Source organism: Triplophysa rosa, linkage group LG15, assembly GCF_024868665.1.
Source record: "Triplophysa rosa linkage group LG15, Trosa_1v2, whole genome shotgun sequence".
Taxonomy (NCBI): Eukaryota; Metazoa; Chordata; class Actinopteri; order Cypriniformes; family Nemacheilidae; genus Triplophysa; species Triplophysa rosa.
In genome coordinates this window covers 2,365,027-2,387,783 of record NC_079904.1, presented here as the reverse complement: position 1 = coordinate 2,387,783, position 22,757 = coordinate 2,365,027, and the positions used below count along the sequence as shown (strand labels likewise).

The 22,757-nt window shown below is 38.4% G+C and overlaps 2 protein-coding genes across 5 annotated transcripts in view; both read right to left on the bottom strand.

The window, feature by feature from the left end:
• The window catches only part of dnmt3aa (DNA (cytosine-5-)-methyltransferase 3 alpha a), a 37,403-nt gene extending 34,077 nt beyond the window's left edge, over positions 1 to 3,326 (bottom strand). Inside the window, exons 1-2 of the mRNA XM_057353845.1 lie at positions 3,181 to 3,326; positions 1,294 to 1,371 (exon numbers count right to left, since the gene is read on the bottom strand). Of these exons, the coding sequence (XP_057209828.1) occupies positions 1,294 to 1,371; positions 3,181 to 3,192 (90 nt within the window). The 5' untranslated portion in view covers positions 3,193 to 3,326. The remainder of the gene's footprint in view (positions 1 to 1,293; positions 1,372 to 3,180) is intronic.
• Positions 3,327 to 4,608: 1,282 nt separating this feature from the next.
• Positions 4,609 to 21,814, bottom strand: dtnba (dystrobrevin, beta a). Of its 4 annotated transcripts, none has more exons than XM_057353336.1 (22): positions 21,570 to 21,814; positions 17,630 to 17,672; positions 16,015 to 16,082; positions 15,828 to 15,908; positions 15,104 to 15,317; positions 14,942 to 15,027; positions 13,750 to 13,904; positions 13,535 to 13,640; positions 13,291 to 13,457; positions 12,489 to 12,613; positions 11,797 to 11,868; positions 11,503 to 11,589; positions 11,324 to 11,414; positions 11,161 to 11,234; positions 10,932 to 11,045; positions 9,785 to 9,881; positions 9,163 to 9,183; positions 8,768 to 8,939; positions 8,071 to 8,160; positions 7,505 to 7,555; positions 6,017 to 6,047; positions 4,609 to 5,926 (listed from the first exon to the last, which is right to left on the bottom strand). In XM_057353336.1, exons 3-21 carry the CDS (start codon positions 16,079 to 16,081, stop codon positions 6,043 to 6,045), a joined length of 1,875 nt encoding a protein of 624 aa, XP_057209319.1. In that variant the 5' UTR covers position 16,082; positions 17,630 to 17,672; positions 21,570 to 21,814; the 3' UTR covers positions 4,609 to 5,926; positions 6,017 to 6,042. The 4 variants fall into 4 exon arrangements, with proteins under 4 accessions (XP_057209319.1, XP_057209320.1, XP_057209321.1 ...); XM_057353337.1 differs by lacking the exon at positions 21,570 to 21,814 and adding an exon at positions 17,898 to 18,023; XM_057353338.1 differs by lacking the exon at positions 9,163 to 9,183.
• Positions 21,815 to 22,757: the final 943 nt, after the last annotated feature.

Below are 22,757 nucleotides of genomic sequence, written 5' to 3'. Positions count from 1 at the left end.
ACCTTCTGCCCAGTTCACAATTGATTGCTGAAGGTCTTGTAACTGATTTACCTGTTCAACAGACCCTACTGAAAACACAACGGTTACAGTCAACTCCTGTAAACAAACCGTAACACAGCTTTCTGACAACAACATAAAATCAGCAAACTTCTCTCCTCTCTAACAAAAAAGCGAAGGAAACAAACTCATGCCGCTCTCAGAATGCCCACAGACACGGCACTGAACTTTACAGGTCACTGGCAGAATTTCAAAATAGTTTAGCAACAGATGAAAATACAGAATTATCATACGGCCATTCAACTGTAAGAGAAGCCGAGCAGAAAAACAGAGTTACCAGAGCATTCACACACACAGTCGTAACCTCAAAGACACTACAGCGGATCTCTAGAGATTTCTTAAGGTCAGGGGGGCTGTAACTTCTATCTGCCCTTTCCCGGGTTAATGTTCATTCGTGCTTTTAATGAGTTTCTCTAATCGTCCATGTGGTTAGACCATTTATTTCAAAGATAGGCCATTTCAGTTAGGGATGACCTGACACTAGCAGGATTTTATGACTTTAGATGTGAGTTGGTTCATGCGAGCAGATCTTACTAAATCCAGGCCTACACTACAGACGGTGTGGCATTACAGCAATAAAAAGGCAAACAAAATAATACACTTAACCTTAAAATGTATATATAAGAAATGATGAGCTTCATTTAAAGAGCGTTTACTGAAGCGTCGCCTGTGCCATGGTGTTCTGGATGGGTTAAAATATATAATTAATAATATATTTATATAAAATATAAATAAATATAATCTAAAATTTTGTCGCCAGTTATAAATAAATAGTGAAAATAATTTCACTTCATTAAACTGCTGACACTAGTTGCGTTCGGCATCTACTGCGCAAGCGCGTGATACTGTAGTTTTGACGCTTTTACACTACACACATCAAAAGTGCTTCGCTCGGACCCTCATTGAGAGAGAGAGAGAGAGAGAGAGAGAGAGAGAGAGAGATGTATGTATATATAGACACTTTCTACTTTTATTTTATTTTCATCTGTATGATGAAGTTCATTATTTTACTGTACTTTGGTAATGTAAAATTTGTTTTATCATGCCGATAAAGCTTCTTTGAATCTTGAATCAGAGAGAGAGAGAGAGAGAGAGAGAGAGAGAGAGAGAGAGATTAATTAACGTTACGCTCTTACAGTTTTCTTCGCTTCTGCGTCACAGTCCAGATCGAGAGGCATGATCAAATGAAACTATTATCGATGCATTTAAAACAAAAACAAAATAAGAGTAAAATACACAAAAATGTTGATGGACTTGTGTGGCGATGAAACGGATCCACCTTCTGACCATCAAATCCTTCAGCAAATCCTTCTCCTGTGAAAGCAAACACAGCAGCAACCGTATTACATGACATATATTCATCATTACAATTGCATGATTATACGGTAGAATACATGAATAAGTTCCCGCTACAACGCGACGCGTTCGGACATTTGGAACCTGAACGTTTCTCCACACGTCCTTGATTTATCTAACAGGGGAATTATGCCTTGAAAGTCTAATGATTTCACGACAGTCAGTAAAAAAAGACACGATTTGTGTCACGCAAAACAAAAACCGCAGTCAGTTTGTGTTTAATGTGGAAGAGTGTCCGTAACATGGCGGGCGCTTGAATCTCTGCCAGTTTCTCTTTCTGCGCGTCGAGATGCGCCACTTCAGTGACGCTCTGGAAAATTATTATTAAAGGGATTTCACTTTATATCGTATAATTCGTTTAATGATATCGTGCGTAAGACTTCGACACGTCAGCAGAATAGCAAAAATCTCAAGCACTCAGAAAATATATAAATGATTTCTTTAGATGAATCCGATTTGAATTAAATCTAATCTCATCCACTGAAAAGCATGAATGATTCTGTCGTTTATCATTAAGCTACTGATAAATGTGAAAGAAACCCTTAAACACAAGGTCACTCTGCATGTGCAGGAAAACACTTTTACTGGCTAAATTAAGCAGGATTCACGAGTACAAAATAAACTTGGTTTAGAGCTTTGTTGACTACTTGACTTTTCTCATGTTGGAGCTGATGCGTCAAAGCATTTGTTGGAGATGTATAAAAAACAGGAGAACGGTTTTAAAATGCAAAACGTTTTCTTCCGTTTAAAAATGAACGTTTTTTTATAAATCTGACCTCTGAAGTGAAAATTAATGAAATTATAACGCTTCGGCCTATACGGTTTTAATGTAGGCTAACCTTAAAATACCTCATGCGCCAGAAAATAAAAGACATCACTTTTGCACACCACTAGTGGAGACAGGAAGACGGGGTACTTTGAGGTCAGATTACAAATGAATACAAGGCCTAATGTGGAAAATGACGACTATATGAAGACACACGAGCGTGGTTAGAAGCGTTATAGCTGCTGTGGTTCACTAGACAACCAGAGACCCAAGACACGTGACGTTGTGTGGTTTTCACGACGTGCTGATCCCAGAACACAGATTTAATCGTGAATGGTAGCCTACTTTACTGTACAATTACACAGTGAATGATTTGATAAATTATGTCATATGATAAGCCTATTACATTAATATAGGTCAGACAGATCTCCGTTTGTTTAGACGTTAACCCCCCCAAAATACACCCAACACACCATTAGAACTCAAATGTTGAATTACAAAACAAAATAGGCAGCATTGATGCAAATCAGTGGTTATGGTACACAAACAAATAATGATAAATATGAAAGATAAGATAAGATAATGATGAAAAGGCCGTTGATAATTTAATCTCAATATCAAACAGAACACGTCTACCTACGGCTAAAATAAAGACAAAATCATTCAAAAAGCTAATTTCTCTCTGTAAGACAACACATTGACGGACAAAGCTTGGATAAAGTTAAAACGTTATTTATCAATATTTCAATAATGATGGACATCAACGCCGGGTGACACCGACTTCAGCTCGATTAATTCACATTCACACACAATCATCGCACTAACGCGAATTTAACATGTCATATAAACGTAAACAGAGTTGATTTAGACAACGAACATATGCGCAGATCTAAATTCACCATCTTCACCAGCACCACCGTCATCCTCAACATCAGCTGATCTCGCGCAAATGACAGGCACGACCGGGGCTATGTGTGTGTGCGTGTATCTGGTTGAATTACCCGTTTCGCCATACAACCCCGGGCCTGAACCCTCCGGTGGTCGTGCACTGCCCGTCTTCCCTCCGCGTCTCTTCCCGTCCTGACCCTCTCCGGCACCGGCCTGCTCCGCTCCGCCGTCTCGGGCTCTCAGACGCCGCAGAGGCCCGTCAGCGCGAGGACTCCGCTGGGTCCTAAAGTCCGCCAGGTTGGTTCGCAGTGACGTCACAGCCCCCATACGCAAGAAAGAGATCGATGCAGAACGTTATTTCCAGGGCGTTAACGACCTTGTATTGATTTCTGATTAAGGATCTCCCCTTAAACACTTTAGTAGCAACTTGACCTCAAATGTAATTGCAGAATTTATTCACTTGACAAAATTTCTCCCTACTCCATTGTGCAAAATAAATAAAATAGGAGAAATTGTCTAGAGAAAAGTGGTGTCTTCCCATTTTACAACAAAATCTGTTTCCACCAGTCAAAGCTTGAATTTATGGACAAAATTATACAGATTTTCTAATTATCAATTACATTGTAATAAAAGCCATATGCATTGACAATCAGAAAGTTTATGACATGTGAATGGCATTTTTTAAACTCTTTTGCGTAAATGTTTATGTTACATAAGAAGTAGACATCTGTATTTTAAATAAAGGTTCAAAGCCTAATTTTAAAAGGGCCCACGTGGATCACAGACCGTGTGTTACCAGCAGGGAAAATGCAATTGGTCTCAGATCAGATAATGAAAATTAGTTCCATACAGTCCAGTTTTTTCCAAGATAATATTTTCAGACTAAATCAGGACCAGTAAAAAGTTTTAAAAGACATTACCTTTGCATAGTCTGACAAAATTTTGTTCTTGGGGGATTGGGACAGTTGTGTGCATGGAACAGCTTTCTTCGAAATCGTCATTCTAAAACTCTTATGAGTTTGGGATTTTTTAAGGTACCGTGGAAGAGCATGGCACATGATAACGGCAAACATTCAGTGCAATGATACTGCCATCCGATACCATCAATGTGGTACCACCACAAGCCTTTTCATAGGGCGACGTGACCTCTGCAAAAACAGAGAGATTAAAATAACTTGAAGACATTGAGATGGGAGATAAACAGCGTCCTTGAATGACCCGCTGCCTCCCGTTCAAAAATACACACAGACTGCCCCATCTGTTTAAGCTGCTTTTATTAAAACTCACTTTATGACATGCCCGTTCACTGTTCTGGGACCGGCCGAGTGCAACTCTCAAAACATGAAAAAATGAATCAAAATCCCAACAGATACCCAAAGTCATCTGTTCCCACGAAAGCGGTTCTTCTGGTGCACAACCCCTCCAGATGAAAATCCTTTGAATTTTTTCATCTTCGGGTCAGTTCCACATCCAGGGTTTTTTGAGACAATCATCTAAGCTGAAAATGTCATTTGACAAGAAACAACACTCCAGTCCTGCGTTTTTATAATATCATTTATTCAGAACACAACAAAACAACACTTGAAATCAGTTGCATGCGCATTAAAGCCTATTTAGACTCTTCATTCCAGAGTTTTGTCTGTAAAGGTAGCTTTTTAAAAAACATGTATAACAGTTGATCAGTGGAAAAAGCAAACACTATGGCTACCAGCACCGTAATGATCTCCATCGCCTCCACCAACTGAAGCAGAACAGCTCTTGACTCAAAGGCCACAGGAAGTGATGTCATTTAGCCTGTAAACTCAAAAATCACATTGTGCGGAGGTCTGAAACGAATGAGTCCCATTGGATTCGGCAAAAAAGGCACAGCAATTTTCATACAATAAATTCTTAGATTAAACACTTCAAACAAACTCTTGTAAATCAACAAGTCTCATTTTTGGCAGGTATTTAAAGTTTCAACAAACTCTGTAAATGTAAATATCAACAACACAACTACACAGAGAGGTAAACACACTGCACACACCCCTCAGGAAAACACACAGCAGGTCAGACGTGTGTGCAAACGTTTGTGGGCAAGAAATGCAGATTCACAGAAAAAAAAAACTATAAACAGTGCTTCTACAAGTTTCATGATGTGTGAAACAGTACATATTAGCCTCATGATCAGTACCTGTTCAAAATCCTACAAAACTAAACCACTAGATCTTAAATATACATAAACACTGAATTACAAACTTCCGAATCTTTTTATACTGATTCTTTAAAATACCACCGAAATCTCTCCATGTACATTTAAATGCTGCCAAAATGTTGTCTAGTGTAAATAAATAAAAAGATTACAGTACACACTTCGACATTTCTTAATTTCGACTTCTTGAGACGGTCGTGTTTACAGCATTTGTTCAAGCTGCGTCTCCCCCCTAGACAACACAAATCGCTGTGACCACACCCACGTCAATCAAACCACACCCACATACTTTACCTAGCCAATCAACTCATCGTGCCTGCCTTGTGTCCCGTTCTTTGTTACGTTACATTTCCTTTTCAGTCCCGTTCATAAAAGTCTCCAACAACTCAACAGATCTGCAATGTCTTTGGGTGCATCCGTAGTTTTCATACATCACTGAAATCATCTACTAAAAAACAAACGTCAAACTCAGCAGTTGCGCAACACAGATTTCACAAAATCTGCAATTCTAACTCAAAGGCAAACTACAAAAACACTAAAAAACGTTTTCCGTCTCAACCAATCCACAGGAAGCCAAGCCACAGCATTATTCTTGAACTGTCTTCTGATTGGCTGAGCCTGGATTCAGAGGCCATTGTGGTTGTGGCATCTAAATGGTGACTTCATGCCTGAAATAATAAAAAAATATGAAGAAAAAAGAATTAATTAAATGAAATTAGCATCATGCCAACAGATTTCTCATCCAGTATGATACTCACATGATTCGGCTCGCTTCATATTTGGCTTAACCTGAAAGAAATGACAAAGTTTTTATTTTAGTCTCATTCGCTTCAAAAAGTAATGTTGAGCGAGACACAATATACAGGTACTGGTGATAACAGTGCTATAAAAAACAATGATGATCGATATCGTGTTAATTCTACACATATTGTAATATCGTATGCATCACCATTTCAAAATTTTGATTCAAGAGTCCCGATTGATTCATTTACCAATAACAGAAATTAAAGATGAAATGGCATCTTTTACTTCTTAATAAGTATCATGATAATATCGATACCAAGTTCTCTGCTGACCACGATAACAGTGTATTTAAACCTGATATTGTAACAGCTCTAAGCGAGACATGGCAATTTATAACCCGAAAGCTTAGACTACAGGATTTTGGGCTGATTTTCCCCTCCTGACACTCTGATAAAAGACCTCAGTCAGTTCTGGTGTTCGGCCAAGATTATCTGGAATGTTAGGTGTTACAGATTAAATCCTAAATCTCCCGATCTGCTCGCAAAACACATCTGGACCATAGCAAACATATTTAAAGGAATAGTTCAATGAAAAATGAAAATTCTGTCATGAATTACTCATCCTCAAGTTGTTCTAAACCTGTATAAATTTCTTTGTTCTGTTGAACACAAAGAAAGATATTTGGAAGAATGTCAGCAACTGAGATTTCTGGGGCACCTTTGACAGCCATTTTAATGGTAGTCAAAAACTGTTTGTTTTCCTAAATTCTTAAAAAAAAATTATTTTGTGTTCAACAGAACAAAAAATATACAGAGAAAAATTACTTCTACAATGGTAGTCGGTTATGGTAAATCGGTTACGATTTTAAAAGTCCTGAGGCTTGCTTTAGACATTTTTGATCTAGACAATTTTTTAAAATACAAAAGGCATAAAATGATGCAAGATGTTAACACGACTACGAGTTCTACGATTTTGGAGAGGATCCATAAAAATCGCCAAGATATTTATCATCGAGTCACGCCGTGGAAACCATTCCAGGTGCAGCGATTTGTCCCAAACCTCTGTTTTAAGACTCCATTTGACAGATGGAATCTGAGAAAGACCAAGAGAATCAGACCAATAAAACATGAGAGAGATTAATAACTCCAGTGAATAAAAGGAAAGATCCAGCGCGATGATGAAGGCGTTTCCCAGCACGGCTTCTGCTCATAAAGGTTCTGTGTGTAAGACCCCTCTGACCCAACAGGAAGTAGTTAAAAAACCATCCGTCCCCCCACTCGTAAACGGCGTCCTCATTAATACTAACGAGTAATTACGCTTTAACAAGACCCCTTAGACAAGCACACGCACGCCAGACACACACACCATGCCCTGTAAAACATTACGAGCTTTTGTTGTAGACGACATGTGCATGGATAATAAATCTCAGGAAATCATTGATGTAAAGAGAGAGAGAGAGATGAGAACAGATGCATGCTGGGTAATGTAGTTATGAAGTATACCTCTGTCTTTACCGTTCTGCAGTCTCTCGTCATCTTCTGCTTCATCATCCACTGTGAAATAGAAAAACAGATAAGATAACAGACAGATATCTTGACCTGCATAATTACTGTTAGCAGTGAGATTATATATTGTGGTACAATATCACTATAAAAACACATAATTCAAATAATTTTTTTACATTTAATCCTTCTTGTTGAGCTGCTGACATGTGACCATCAACATATCCAAAGTTCCAAAAACTTTAAATAGTTGTCTCTTTTTTATTTGCTTAAAGATAAAGTTCGACCTTCAATGTTATCATTTCTTTTAAAGGTTGCGTGTACAACAAAAAAAGTTGGAAATCAATCTGTTATTTGAAATTCACTCACTTTTTTAATTTGTAAAAATAAATAGTTTTTATTGTTTAACTGCACTAAACTCACTATAATGAACAGACAACAGGGATATAATATACAACTGATTTGATTTCAATCAATCATTTTCTTAAACAACGACAAAAGTCTATGAGAACAGAAGTTTTGCACAAAGAAACAGATGAGAAACATCTGCCCGCATGTTCTCGTACCCGTGTTCAGCTCTTTGACCAGAGAAGACATGGTGTTAGTGATGGAGTCCGCTGCCACCAAAAGATCATTCCGCAGGTTTCTGCGAGTGCCTGCACGAAACACAATGCTTAAAATGCTAGAATTAAATCACTGAATCAAAATTACAATGCGAGGCGTTCAGAACTCAGACTGAAACCTTTAATTGAAGACTCCTTAACCATGTGACATTATATTGAACAAAAACTTCATAAAACATTACGGACCAATCTATCATCTCTTGTCACCTGCAATACTATCCGACAACCTGTGCACTTTTATAATGTACATTTTATAAAGTCATGTGTGATTGAAACCGTTTGGAACTTAATGTGACATAAATTATGTCAAAATAAATGGCAATACATTGTCAGGATTCTAATAATAAGAACAGCGAGTAAACACACAATAAAGACCTCTGCTTAAAAGAAAATGATTGTTAATAATTTGAGTTTTATGTACGTATTGATTTACAGCAGAGAGTAAGAGCTCAGTGTCTTACAGCGTTTTAGACATGTTAAACTCTCTCTAAAGTTTAAAATTTGCAATGCCACTTAATTTTAGCCCACACACACACAAAAAAATGTTCCACTGAAATTCCTACAGCACCTTTAAAGCTTGTCTAACTGAACAGAAGAGAGGCGGAGGTCACCTGTCTGTTTGTTAAAGTGTTCACTTTACCGTGAGCAAATGCCTCCTGAACATCTCCTCCCACTCCAGAGAGAGAATCCTGGGGTCCATGGGTGGGGGTGTGGCCTGCATGTGTGGGGGTGGAGCCAGCGGAAGGTGAGCGAATAGGCGTCGGGATAGAACGAGGAGAGGCGTGACTCGGGGAAGAACCAGCGGCTTGAGCCTGAGAGAGAAAGATTTACTGTATACGTAAAAACACAGTCACACTAAGAATGATCTTGGAAAGAAACTTCTTTAGAGTCAAGTCAACTGTTTAGTGTTTCAGAATCAGTGTGAAGGTTTAAGTGAAGTAAAAAGTCTCATAAACAGGACATCTGTTTAAAGAAATCTAAATTCAAACATTTAAAGACGTTTAGATAAACACAAGATGACACACACAGACTTACAGCTTGTCTCTGTTCCTCGTCCTGCAGAGCACAGCCAAGATACAAAGAAAAACAAAAGAGTGTGAAAAACAGAGAGAAAAGAAGAACAAAAGACTTTAGTAACTAGAGTTAATCTGTGATCAGAAGAAATGAGAACAGGTGGAAACTAAAGTGTGTGAGGACAGACAACAGCTCAGATGCTGCTGAACACTAAAGAGTGTGACGCCCTCCAGTGGCACAGACATTACATTACACTTCTTCACTGTGTGTGTGTGTGTGTGTGTGTGTGTGTGTTCATGTTTGTATATCCCGGTGGGGACCTAAACCTGAATACACACCAACACATGGGGACTCGTGTCACCGTGGGGACCAAAATTGAGGTCCCCATGGGCAAAAAAGCTAATAAATTGTACAGAACAATATTTTTTACAAATCTAAAAATGCAAAAAGTGTTCTATGATCTTTAGGTTTAGGGATAGGGTTAGGGGATAGAATATACAGTTTGTACAGTATAAAAACATTACGCCTATGGACTGTCCCCACGGGGATAGTCAACCAAAGCCTGTGTGTGTGTGTGTGTGTGTGTGTGTGTGTGTGTGTGTGTGTGTGTGTGTGTGTGTGTGTGTGTGTGTGTGTTTGTTACCTTCAGTAGTTTCATAAGTCCCTCTAGCTGCACCATGAGTTCTCGTCTGCTCTCCTGAAGTGAAGACATCCTCTGTTCCAGCTCATCCTTCCTCTGTCTACAACACACACAGGGCAACATTAAACACATACACACACACAGCAAAATTAAAACACACACACGGCAAACAAACACCACAAACACAAACACAGCAAAATTAAAACACACACACAATTAAACACACACACACTGTAAACAAACACCACACAAAACAAACAAAAGAATAGAAAAACACACATAGAGCAACATTAAACACCACACACAACAAAATAAAACACCTACAAACACGCCGCACAATTAAACACTTAAACACACACGCACAGCAAACATAAACTCCACACACACAAACACACCAAAATAAAACACCACACAAACATGCATTGATAAAAAATATGTATAAAAAGTAATTATTTATTGTATTGTTTATTGTAGGCTTTTCAGGCAAACACAATATAATAAAAATATAATTGCTGTTGTTGTTGATGACTGGAGGGTGCCACATATACAAGGAGAATTTCCGAAAGGACCAAAAACAGCACAATTTTTATTCGTGCGTATTTTCATATGAAAATGAAAAGTCCTCGTAAATGTATAAACAGATTTTGAGGTTTTGTCAATTGCTTTGATCTTTAGAAAATTCATGCGGGAGTGAAATCCGTTTTGAGATAGATAACAGCCAAATTAACATTCAAAAATTAAAATTATTTTTTTGTTTATTATTTTATTATAACTATTTTGTATTTTTTTTTTAATTTTTTTTTTTTTTTTTAATTTTAATTTGTTTTCTTTTTTATTTTTTCAGTGCATGTGTGTGTGCGCACTGGTTTGACCTACATTATAATGACGCACAGTCCTTACAATGCGGTGTGTATTCATGTGTTTTGCCACGCCCCCTACATTATGAGGACATGCTGATGTCCTTGTAATTCAAAACGTAAACTAAACATACTAAAAAATGTTTTATTGAAAATGTAAAAGTGCAGAAACTTTTTAATGATTCTTAAGAGTTAGGGGATAGAATATACAGTTTGTGCACATTGCATCTATGGGATGTCCCTGTAAACCACCAATAACAACATGTGTGTGTATGTGTGTGTGTGTGTGGTACCTGAGCTGTCTCAGTTCTGCCAGCAGGGTCGGGTTCTGTTGGACTCTCTCTGGGGTTTGCTGACATGCCTGTTCATGCTCCACGCGTAAGCGCTGGATCTCCTGCAAAATCTCCCTGAAACACACACAATTACAGTGTTACACACATGAACACACAAATACACAATATTATCATAGGCACGAAGACGGAAGCACTGTTTGAGCATGTGCAGGAGTGTGTGTGCGTGTACCTGTTTTTGATCTCCAGCTGCATGATAAGCTGTCTCTGCGGTTTGTTGGTGTCAAGGTAGAAGTTTGCAGGTCTCTGCGATTCAGAAGGGCAACAGAAATATGACATCACTATAACTCTGTGTATCTGAATATGACCAAACATCCATGTTGTGTGTGTCTCACAGCTAGGTTTCCAGCGTCTGTGGACAGTCGAGCTGCATATCGAGCGATGAGTTTGTGTTCTTCATCCATTCTGCTGGGACTGTCCAACGTGCTGCACACACACAGAAAAAGATGAACACATTTAAAAGACATGAAATACCTCGGCTGACATTACTGTAAACACACACACACTCTCTCACCGTGGGCTGTGCTGGAGTTTGTTCACATATGCTGCGATCAGTGCATGTTCCTCATTCATGCGCTGAGCTGCGGCAAGAGTCGGTAGTCTACACACACACACACACACACACACACACACACACACACACACACGAGGTGAACGAATAAATGAGCGATATCATGTCATATCGCACAGGTGAGCTGTTCTTCATTCACGTGGTCATACAATGTTTCTCATAACATCGAAAATGATGACTCTGCACGGTAAAAAAATGATGTACTCTGAAACATCAAAGGGGACACCCGATGCTCACCTCTTAGTGGGGGTGGGGCCAGCAGAAGGGGGCGGAGCTAATTCATTCATGTTTCCTACCGGACGGGGTGGACTAAAACAGACAAACACTTAGATAAGCAACATCAAACATGAGTCAGTTTTTACCGACCTAAACCACAGAATGACCCACACACAGCTCACTGATGCAAGACTAACACACTAACACAGACACACACAGTGTGGGATCCTGGGAAAGACAAACTTAGAGAAATAGCAGAATTAAGAAATGTAACATTAACCACAGCTGAAATGAATCGGTAACCATAAGAGGGTTACTCAAAATAAATCCCCCCGCTTTACGTTTTGCTTTGTCGGGTGTGTTTTTACAGATCTGGTTGTACTTGTGGGGACATTTTAGTTGGTAGGTAATGTTAAGTAAAATATTAGGAAAATGGCTCCTAAATGAATTACTTTAAATCGCATAATGATTGTTAACTTCCGGTTTGTGTTTGGTAATATAACAATTTATATTAGATTTAATTTATATGAATTCATTTTAATATTTTATTGTATATTAAAAATATATTATTTCATTTAAAACTACTCAACAGTTATTGATTCTTTGCGGAGGTCTACCAGAAGTTAGGTTTAGGCCCCATAACTTTGTTTATGTTGGTGCCGCTAAAATCGTCTATAGTAAAGAAATGTGTGTGCGTGCGTTCTGTCACTTACACTATATTGGACAGGTTGAGGGGTTTCTCTGGGTATTCTGGGTAAATGGGGTGGGAGGGCTCTCGGCTCGGAACACATCCCAAAGATTTACTGATGGCCCGACCCAACTTCTTCGCAGGAGATTTCTAAAACAAATAATAAAAGAGACCAAATTTAAAAATCTACAAAAGTTCACCCAACATTTTGTCATCATTTATTCACCCTCGTATCATAAAACCTGTATGACTTTCGTCTGTAGAACACAAAGTATAATATATTCTGAGAAATGTCTCAGTGGTTTTGTGTTCATACAATGGAAGTCAAATGGGGACCCTTTAAAGGGATACTCTACCCGAAAATTCTGCCATGAATTACTACCCCTCCAGAACTGTTTGCTTTCCTAAATTCTTCAAAATATCTCATTTTGTGTTTAACAATAATATGTCCTACTATGGTAGTCTATGATGTTCCAGAATGTCAGTTGCTAACATTCTTCCAAATATCTTTCTTTGTGTTCAACAGAACAAAGAAATATATACAGGTTTGGAGCAACTTGAGGGTGGGTAAATGATGACAGTATTTTCATTTTTGAGTGGAATATCCCTTTAAGAAACATTATGCTGACATGCTAATCATAACAGAAAACAATCTGGTTCTCTCACAAAACTGTGAATTCTCTCCATTTTTAAAACTTGAAGGTAAAAAGAAACGCAACTTATTAGTGCTTCCGGTTCAAGTAACCTTTGCTAACTTCGAATTGGAGCTCAGGGACAAAAGTATAACATGTTTTTGTCGCTGATGTTGAATGAAAACAGATCTTTACCCAGGATGAGTGTTCCTTCATCTGGTGGTGGTTGCTGTGGTTTCCGCTGGCGTGACCTTGCCAAAAACAGTCCTGACAGAGCTGATAGTTAAAACACTGCTGACAGCGATAGCGAAAGCCCGTCATGCCCTCTGAGCGACAGTAAGAACATGCCACCGGATGAAAGACTGAGAGAGAAAATGAACATTACAATAAGGCTAAGTCATCTGAATAACAGATCCTATTCTGTGTGCGTGTGTGGTACCGTTCTCAACATTAGACAGACGAAGCATCAGAGGAAGCCAGATGAGACACTGAGGAGGAGGATCTGACATCAAACAGTCCAGGAACATGTTTAACATCACCTTCTTCTATTGAACACACAAACATCAAAATATCTCAATCCCTAACCCATCAGACAAAACCCCTAAGTCGGGTCATTTAAGAGTTAAGACCCCCATAAGTTAAAGAGGTACTTACTTGTTGAGGAAAACAAGATCTGGCGAAGTGATCCATGTAGCCGAACGACGGGCCTTCAAACACAGCGGTGGGCAGCTTCAGCGCCTCCCGCAGGAAGTGGTCAAACTTTGACATCACCATCGCACCATGAGCATCCGATATTTGGGAGAAAATATCTAACACACACACATAACGACTAGGGATGTAACGATTCACCGTGAGCCGGCTGAAAATCGATTATAATGTGTGACGATTCAAATCGGTTGAGGTGTGAACTGAATCGCAATACATTTTTTGAACAGCAGGGGCCGCCATGTTCACTGCAAACCTAAACGTGGACATGCTGATATTTCTTAAATGCAAAAAAATCCAAGAAAAGCACAGACAGTATTAGTTTGTTTATATTAAAGAGACTTTTTCTATTATTAATTTGCTATAAATTGGAGTTTAGTTTTGTTATTTGAAATAAAACATAATTTTATTATACAAAGAAACGTGAAGCATTTAAGAAATAATGCAAGGGAAGTTGTTCATTTCTAATTTGTTTCAACTCATTTTGTAAAAATATATTGAGTAAATCGTGAAAAATCGCATCGTGAGATCAGAATCGTGAATCGCATAGTGAGCTGAGTGAATCGTTACATCCCTAATAATGATACTTATTAGATCAGTCGTGTGTTCATATTGTCATTCACCTCTCCGTCCATTAGGGGGCAGCACTGCTGAGATCTCAAAGACTATCCTATACCATAAACCTGCACAATGTTGTGCTCCTATGAGCATTTGGAAGTTACTAGTTAAATGGATAGTTCACCCCAAAAATTATTTATTTTTTTATCATTAATTCATGTCAAACCTGTATGACGTTCTTCTGCAGAACACAAAAGAAGATATTTGAGGAACGTTAGTAACCAAACAACACTGAAACCCATCGACTTCCATTGCATGGACACAAAACCGCTGAGACATTTTTCTAAATATCTTTATTTGTGTTCTGCAGGGGAAAGAGTCATATACAGGATTAAACGGCATGAATAAATAATGACCAAACTTTCATTTTTGGGCGAACTATTTTTACTTTGAGTGATGACAGCAACCGAAATGTTGACTGTTCCAAAATGGCAGTCACGTCGACACATCTGGATCGGTCGAACGTGGCATCTACATATACATATTAATGTCTGACACTAGCGAGGCTCGTGTTTGAACTTACATCGAAGTTTATCCAGCAGTTTTCCTCCACACAACACTGAGAGCATCACCTTCACAGGGAATACCGTCAACCTCCCCTGAGCATCGCTGTAAAACACACGCTCCGTCAGAACATCATTCACAAACCCGAGCGCAGGACACACGCTCACACACGCGCGCGCACCTGTCGAGAGCCGTCAGCAGGAAGTTGAGCAGCAGGCTGGTGTTGTCCTGGACGTTGATCTGGTGTGTGGTGGGCAGGCGTTTGTTCAGCTGCTGATAGATACAGGTGATGATGGTCTCCAGTCGAGCCACGCTGATCTCGGTACAGACGTCCAGTGTGTTCAGACCGTTATCACGAATCGCCTCGATCATGTTCCACACGTCAACCAGATGCACTTAAAAAAAGGATGCCAGATGACCTTAACTAATGGTCCTAAATTCCCTTAAGGGGCCTAAATGAGACGCATTAAAAAAACATCAGTGTTTTATATGTCTGTTTTATAAAAACACTTCCACAAATATAACACTGTGTCCGAACCAGTTGACGTCCTCAAATGTGACAAAACTACACCACGAGTGACTTGTTTATGAAATACTTCTTGTCATGACGTTAGGACACAGTGTAATACAAAACAAATTTCAAATATTCAAACGTTTAAAAGGATTAAAGCTTTCTGACATAAAAATGCAGTTTTTTTAAATAAAAACAAATTTATTGAAGTGTGTTGTATAAACAAATGAACACATAAACGTGTCAATAGAGTTATTCTCCAGAATACATTATGCACATTTTGTTTATTTTACCAGACAAATAAAACGGAATAAAATTTCATTTTATTTCTAACATTTCTAACTGCATATATACAGATATGCACGGTTGACAGATATTTGCTTTTATCACTCACGGTTGCATTTCTTCTGTATAAATCGAAGCTTGCAGGCCGTTCTGTACGTGGACAGCCGGATGGCGTCAAAATTCTGTGCCTCTGAAGTATAAAAGCCACACATCGGTATCTGTAATACTTCGCATTTAAAATCACAATCATGTTAACATTTGCAGTGAGGTCAAAGGTCACACAGTTCATGACTCACTCATGTCTGTGAAGATCTGCTTCCTATCAGCCATGACATTCCCCCGCCGGCCCGCCTCCTCTATCATCCTACAAACAGAGTATAAATATCATATCTATGACAAACTTTGCACTTTTCGTGGGTTTCTGTGTTGCCGATAAAGTCTTGAGAGTATGTCGACGTCCCTCCACTGCTGTCCAGGGCGCATCAGGACAGACTGCAAACTTAAAGAATACTTAACTACACTACAAATGTAAAGTTGATCACATGCACTTTTATGTGCGGTTTTTTGGGGTTTTTTTGATCGGGTCGCCAAAAATGTATTGTGTAATCAGGTAAAGATGAGGAGGTGGGCAACCACTCACAGACCCCTAGCAACAGTGTCAAAAATAAATCAGATAACCACTTCCTCTCTGTTTCTGAAATTGACATTTGGCACATGACTGAGTTTCAAAAACACTTTCATTTGAATAAAAAACTCCACTAGCTGCATGCACTATTGCATGTACAAACATATACACACACACGTACATAAATGTACATAAACAAAGTTTAGGGTCACTGCCTTATTTATAATTTATAGTTTACCCATATTTAAGAACAATAGCAAACTCATCAGTAAATTATAAAATGTGAGTATTGTGTTCTGACTTGAAAATATCCAACATTAATAATAATAAAAAGTGTATTATTCGATAAAAGTGTCTGCTAAATGTAAATCATCAATGTCTTTACCCTTTGACTACTAGAATGTTCTCTTGGCTTTTTTAAAGGCTTCTTGAAATCTCAACTATTCTGGGCTTTTATTTGCTGCTCTACTTCGCTGCTCTACTTCATTATTCAGTCCAAGTCATCCATTTCAAAAACATTATTTAAATACGTTTTGTTTTGTAATGGAAAAAAGATCACGTTGGCACAGTAACGCTTTTTCTCCACATGACAAATTTCAAACATTCAGATTTACAGATTCAGATCAAAAGGTGTTTGAGACCATAAAAACAAGTGCAAGTCAAGTGACTCTAAACTTTTAAATGGTACACACACACACACACACATATAAACACGGATTCCTGCAAAGATTTCAGGGCCTCTAGTTAGACTTACCCATAATCCTCAGGGATACAGAGGCAAAAAAGAGTGACAAAAGTAAAGTCAAACACAACTAACTTTCACTAAAGTAAAATGGCGAATCTTTTTCTCGCTGCACTTCAGTAAACACTACATCTCTTATTATTTCTGTATTTACTCAATGTCTATTCAATTCATTTGAATCATTTTTGTTTCATTTAGTTTTTAGATCCTTTTGTTTGAGTTTCTACACACACGCCGTCACAGGTGAGAATTGTTTCTCAAACAGTCATTCCAGAACTTTAGGAATCTAACATATACACTACACACAGACAGTAGATTCACAAACATCAGCTGAAGCTGTGAGATCGAAACAGTTTGTGTTGTTTCTTACAGTAAGTAACAGATCAATGTACAACACACACACAAGCCTGATATGCACATAAAGGACACAAACCCCACACAAAAGCTCTTGACATTTTTAAGCTAATGGTGAATATGAAATATGACCTCAAATAAATTACAAGACATAAACAAACTTGTGTGTGTGTGTGTGTGTGTGTGTTACCTGATCTCAGTTGCAGGTCAGTCAGATAAGAGCATCAATAGGCCTGAAAACAGAAAGACGTCTGATCAAAACCTGTGACCATGACCAACATTTTCTTCAGTATACTTTTACAGTAATAATGATTCAGTGTGAACGGTGTCAACCAGAACATGTGATCAAGTGATAAACATACATTAATCCACAACCAGCACACACACACACACACACACACACAGAGAAAGAGGTTGAGCAAACCGACCCTAAAAACAGCACACCAAAACATACACACCCCTGTATTTTTTTAGCTTCTTCTGTATTAAAAATACTCGCAGCTCATGATGCATTTAACTACTGTCATTTAACAGACACTTCCACCAGAACTCACCACACAAGCAGAAACACACAAACAGACACACAACGGAGGCAGAGGTGGAGACACACAGACGTGCAGCACAGAGCTATTCCTGTCACACACACACCCACTCCACACGGTGACCTTTCACACACACACACACACACACACACACACACACACACGCTATAACTGGAAAACTATTATGTAAAAGCTCCATATGAGGTGTGTGTGTGTGTGTGTGTGTGTGTGTGTGGTCCAACATATTTTAGTGTCTGCTGATGCAGTAATTCCCAAACCTCCATTCATAGCTCTATTCAGTACCAAACTCAGAGCTCATGGAAGATATTATCCACTTTAACACACAACAGAATGTCGCTGCTATAATCATACATAATATTGTCAGATATTAAAAAGTACGTTAGATAAAACCTTAAATATAAAACAGGGACTACAACATGAGAGTCAAGTTAAGCAATAACTCCACAAATAGTCCAGCTCCTCCTGCATAATCCAAATTCACTCCAGGTTTTCCATGCTGTTTACGGGTGAGAGAAATCCCACTGAATGAGATTTTAGACAAAGAGAAAACACTGTTGTGTCAACTTTCAAAAAGCTTTATTTTGCTACAGGCAAAATTCACACGACTTTGTTCTGCATCCACTTACGTGCGGTCCAGAGCGCCACAAACACAGACAAGCAGAGTGATGCAAACAGTCAAATATCCCTGATCGATATAACTCAAATCTGATGCCTTTTTGCAGACAGACAATATATCAGGGTTATTTTCGTCACCTACATTTAAAAACATTTGAAAATCAATAAAACACAGGCCTAAAAATTATTTTAAATACTTAAACTAAACAATAATTAGAAACACTTCCTTAGCATTAAAACAATATTATTTGTTTTAAAAAAACTTTCTTTTTAACCTGTACAGGACATTGGAGAGAGATTATGGGATGAAAGAGTCAGGACTCGAACTTGGGTCACCTGAAGGGCTGCTGCACAACATGTCTGCACAAAGTCCACAGGACCACCGGTGCCAACTAAAACTATTATTATAAAAAATATAAAAAAGAATCAAAATATTAAATTAACATTAACTAAAATAAGTTAACTCTCCATTTACTTTGCTCTATAATAATTAAAAATGGTGACTGGCAAATTACTATTGTTTTCAACAATATTCAAGATATTCATACGAAATATCAGCATGTTTGGAACTATCCTGACCAATCACATTATTTATTGCATATATCCAACCACATTTTTTTTACATAGAATTCAAGCTTCAAAGGACTTTTGAAGATTTGTTTGCAGATCTGTAACAGGATCATTATACAGCAGAGGTGGTCAACCCTGTTCTTGGAGATGAACCGTCCTTATTTAACTCCAACCTGCGTCAACGCACCTGTCTGTCATTTTTAAGTGATCCTGAAGATCTTGATAGTCAAACAGTTGATCTCCAGGAACAGGGTTGATGACCTCAGCTATACAGTAACAGAGTTAACTGTATGCATTACGGAAACAATTACTATGACATTATTTACCCCAGTAACATTTGCCATGACGACCACAACTAACCGACAGCTCCATCTGCTTGTTAACACAGCGTGTTTTACAGTAATGGCTCTTTGTGAACATATTTGGTTTCTAATTAGTGTCTTGTTAATCATAAGATTTCCATTTTGTGACAGATTTCTCTAAATGACTGAATGAATAGACAACAACAAAAGCCTTCAGATGGTCCCTGTGGATCTGTGATGAGAGTTCATCTCCAAAACAGTCTTCATCATTCACTTATTCAGCTCAATGTCTTTGTGAGACAACGAAATAAGATCAAACTGTCTCACTGTGGATTTAGACGTCACATTTATTCACCTGTCATATGACTGACTGCAGGAGTTTGTGTGTGTTTCACAGGACTGAAAGTGTTTGCATTTCATGGAGAAACAAATAAGGCTGACAGCCCACAAGTTAAACACACACACACACACACACACACACACACACACACACACACACAGTCTGGCTGGAATTTACAAAACCTGTCCGGGAAAAAATCACCACCAAATCAAATGAATGAAATGACAGACATAAATATTTTGCATCCTATTTTTACGACCTAAATCCCATCTGCAAGAATAGCACAGAATTGTGGATGGAGCTTTTTTGCCAACTTAGCAACCACCCAAAACACTTGAGCAACTAAAACGCAACACCCTAGCAACCATTCAGCAACACCCTGGCAACCACATACAGCACTATAGCATGCCTGTGCATAATATTGACTCATGAAATGACAAAAGACTGATATAGGAGCGTGTCACTACTTGAGACATTCTGGATGGAGGACACATCTCTGTGTACCATCCACTGATGCCACATGTCAAATAAAGTATAAAGATGTTAATAAATGTATTGTTTTATTGATTAATCAAAGATGTTCACCGAAGAACATGTGCGGCGCGCACACACCTTTAGCAGTCTGCTGGGTTTAGATGATGTCCTAAATCTGGAAGAGGCCCTCTGGTCTGCGGGTGTGCCACAGTGTGTACATGTGGGCATGCACATGTGTGTGTGTGTGTGTGTGCTGTAGCAGGTACCAAGACTATCACACAAGTGGGACAAACATTCCTAAGATTCCAGAGCTCAAACCTCTGTGTGAGGAAACACTGGTAAGAGGTTTTGTGCAGGTCACATGAATAAAGGTGTTTCAAATACAGTTTTTTTAAATACCGTGCTGTAGAGGCCCCACTTAGTTTAGTTTTTATACACACACAAAAGTACAGACAGAAGTACAGAGGCGCTTGAAGACCACCGCAACCCTCCCAATGGCTACCTCTAATATAAACAACATAATAACACAATACGCCTTTTCTTTTATATGTATTGTGTCCTAGTATTACTATTACTATGTTTTAAAAACACTACTGTTCTTTTATTTTGCATCATTTACATTTATGCATTTGGCAGATGCTTTTATCCAAAGACACGCAAGGTAAACATTTGATCAGTATGTGTGTTGTTCCTGCACAAGCTAACGCAACACTACCTGCTGAGCTACAAGGACACATACATTAATGCCCACAAAACATGACACCAAGCTACTTTTTGATACTTCTACTTTTACCCTTGTAACTTCCTACAATAATATGTTCACGGAAACAAAGCAAGCACAAATACGAGCTTTGTATAAACACACACACAGAGACAGAACAGACGTGTGTGAATCTGTGTGTGAAAGTTACAGTTTCATATCGTTGTTTTGCGTCAGCGGAAACTGTTACATTTGTAGCAACAAACACACTCCTGCGGAATCTAAATCACATATAAGGTTAAAAACGCAAAAAAAGTATATTCTGTGTATTACATCGTTCGTACTATACATTTATTTTCTTTAACTTTACAAAACGAGAAGATGAAAGTGAGCGGCCATGTTGTCAAACGTTAACCGCATCTCCCTGCAGTTCATTCAGCGCTCTGAGTTTGTGTTTCCTGCATACAGAGAATGTGTAACTCTGTTAAAGTACTTTTATAGTTTTAACTTGTGTTTTTATAATGTGTAGTGTTGTGTTTTAGAGAAGAGCAGAGGTTTGAACTCACCGGTGTGAATTTCCGCAGCTCTGATCCGGTAAAAACATCCAACATCAGTCTCTCACCTTCATCTCAGATTTCTCATTATAGTCTCATTAGTCTCATTATAGTCTCATTATACCAGATGATTCACGAGACATTCGGTGGAACGATAAATCGAGTCTGTGAGTATCGCCATAGTGGAGAAACTCATTGAGGAGAGCGCGAACGCGCGCGCACACACAACCTCTCTCTCTCTCTCTCTCTCTCTCTCTCTCTATTTTAAAATAGTTTCTTGGTTTGAATATTTTGACACACAAGAATCACAACACATAAGAGAGACAAAAAACTTTCACAGCAAAATGTCATAGTAATGAATAACAATAATGAAACGGATCGTTCATTACATAAAAAATATTTTCTTATGTCAAAGTGTAATAGTTAAAATGTGTCATGTGAAACTTTTTTTAATGCTTGAATAAATATAACATAATACAGGAGGTATCATACACACACACACACACATTTTTTTTTTTTGCACGCACGCACTCACGCACACATACACCAAAAAAATGTGTCATGTGAGACGTTTGTATTATTTTTATCAAGCTCTGACGTCACGCGCGTCGCAGGGGTGTCAAACTCCAAACTGGGATACGTTTATTTTTAAGAGACAGACAACTGTCTGAAATGACAGAGATGGGATTGTTTACCAGTGTCTGAACTCAATAACTGAACCGTTGCCAAAAAATAAGCATTTGTTTAGATGAGCAAACATTATCTGACAGAAATCTAAACTAATGTTTGCTATCATTGTGTAATCTCAAATACCTCTATGAATAACTGCATTAAGTGGTTGAAGGAGCGAACAAAAGAAAAACAAAGCATCTGTCACCTGGCACGTTTACATCAATAAATCCAAGTGTGATAATGCTGATTATAAGAGTAAAGGTGCAGTCCACACACATCCAGTGAATACATCCTGTATTAGTCTCATTCTAGATGCATTAGACACACCCTTGAGGATTCACTGTGCCCCTTAGGATTAGTCACACCCCTAATGTACATCAGTAAACTGTAAAAAGACTTGTGGGTCTTATCCTCCGCCCCTTTGTGGTATCAGAAGAATGAGGATGCCATTCATCCATGAAGAACATTCTTCAGTGTTACATGATATCACTTTTTATACGAAGTTATTAATCTCAGTCCTTTCTTCTG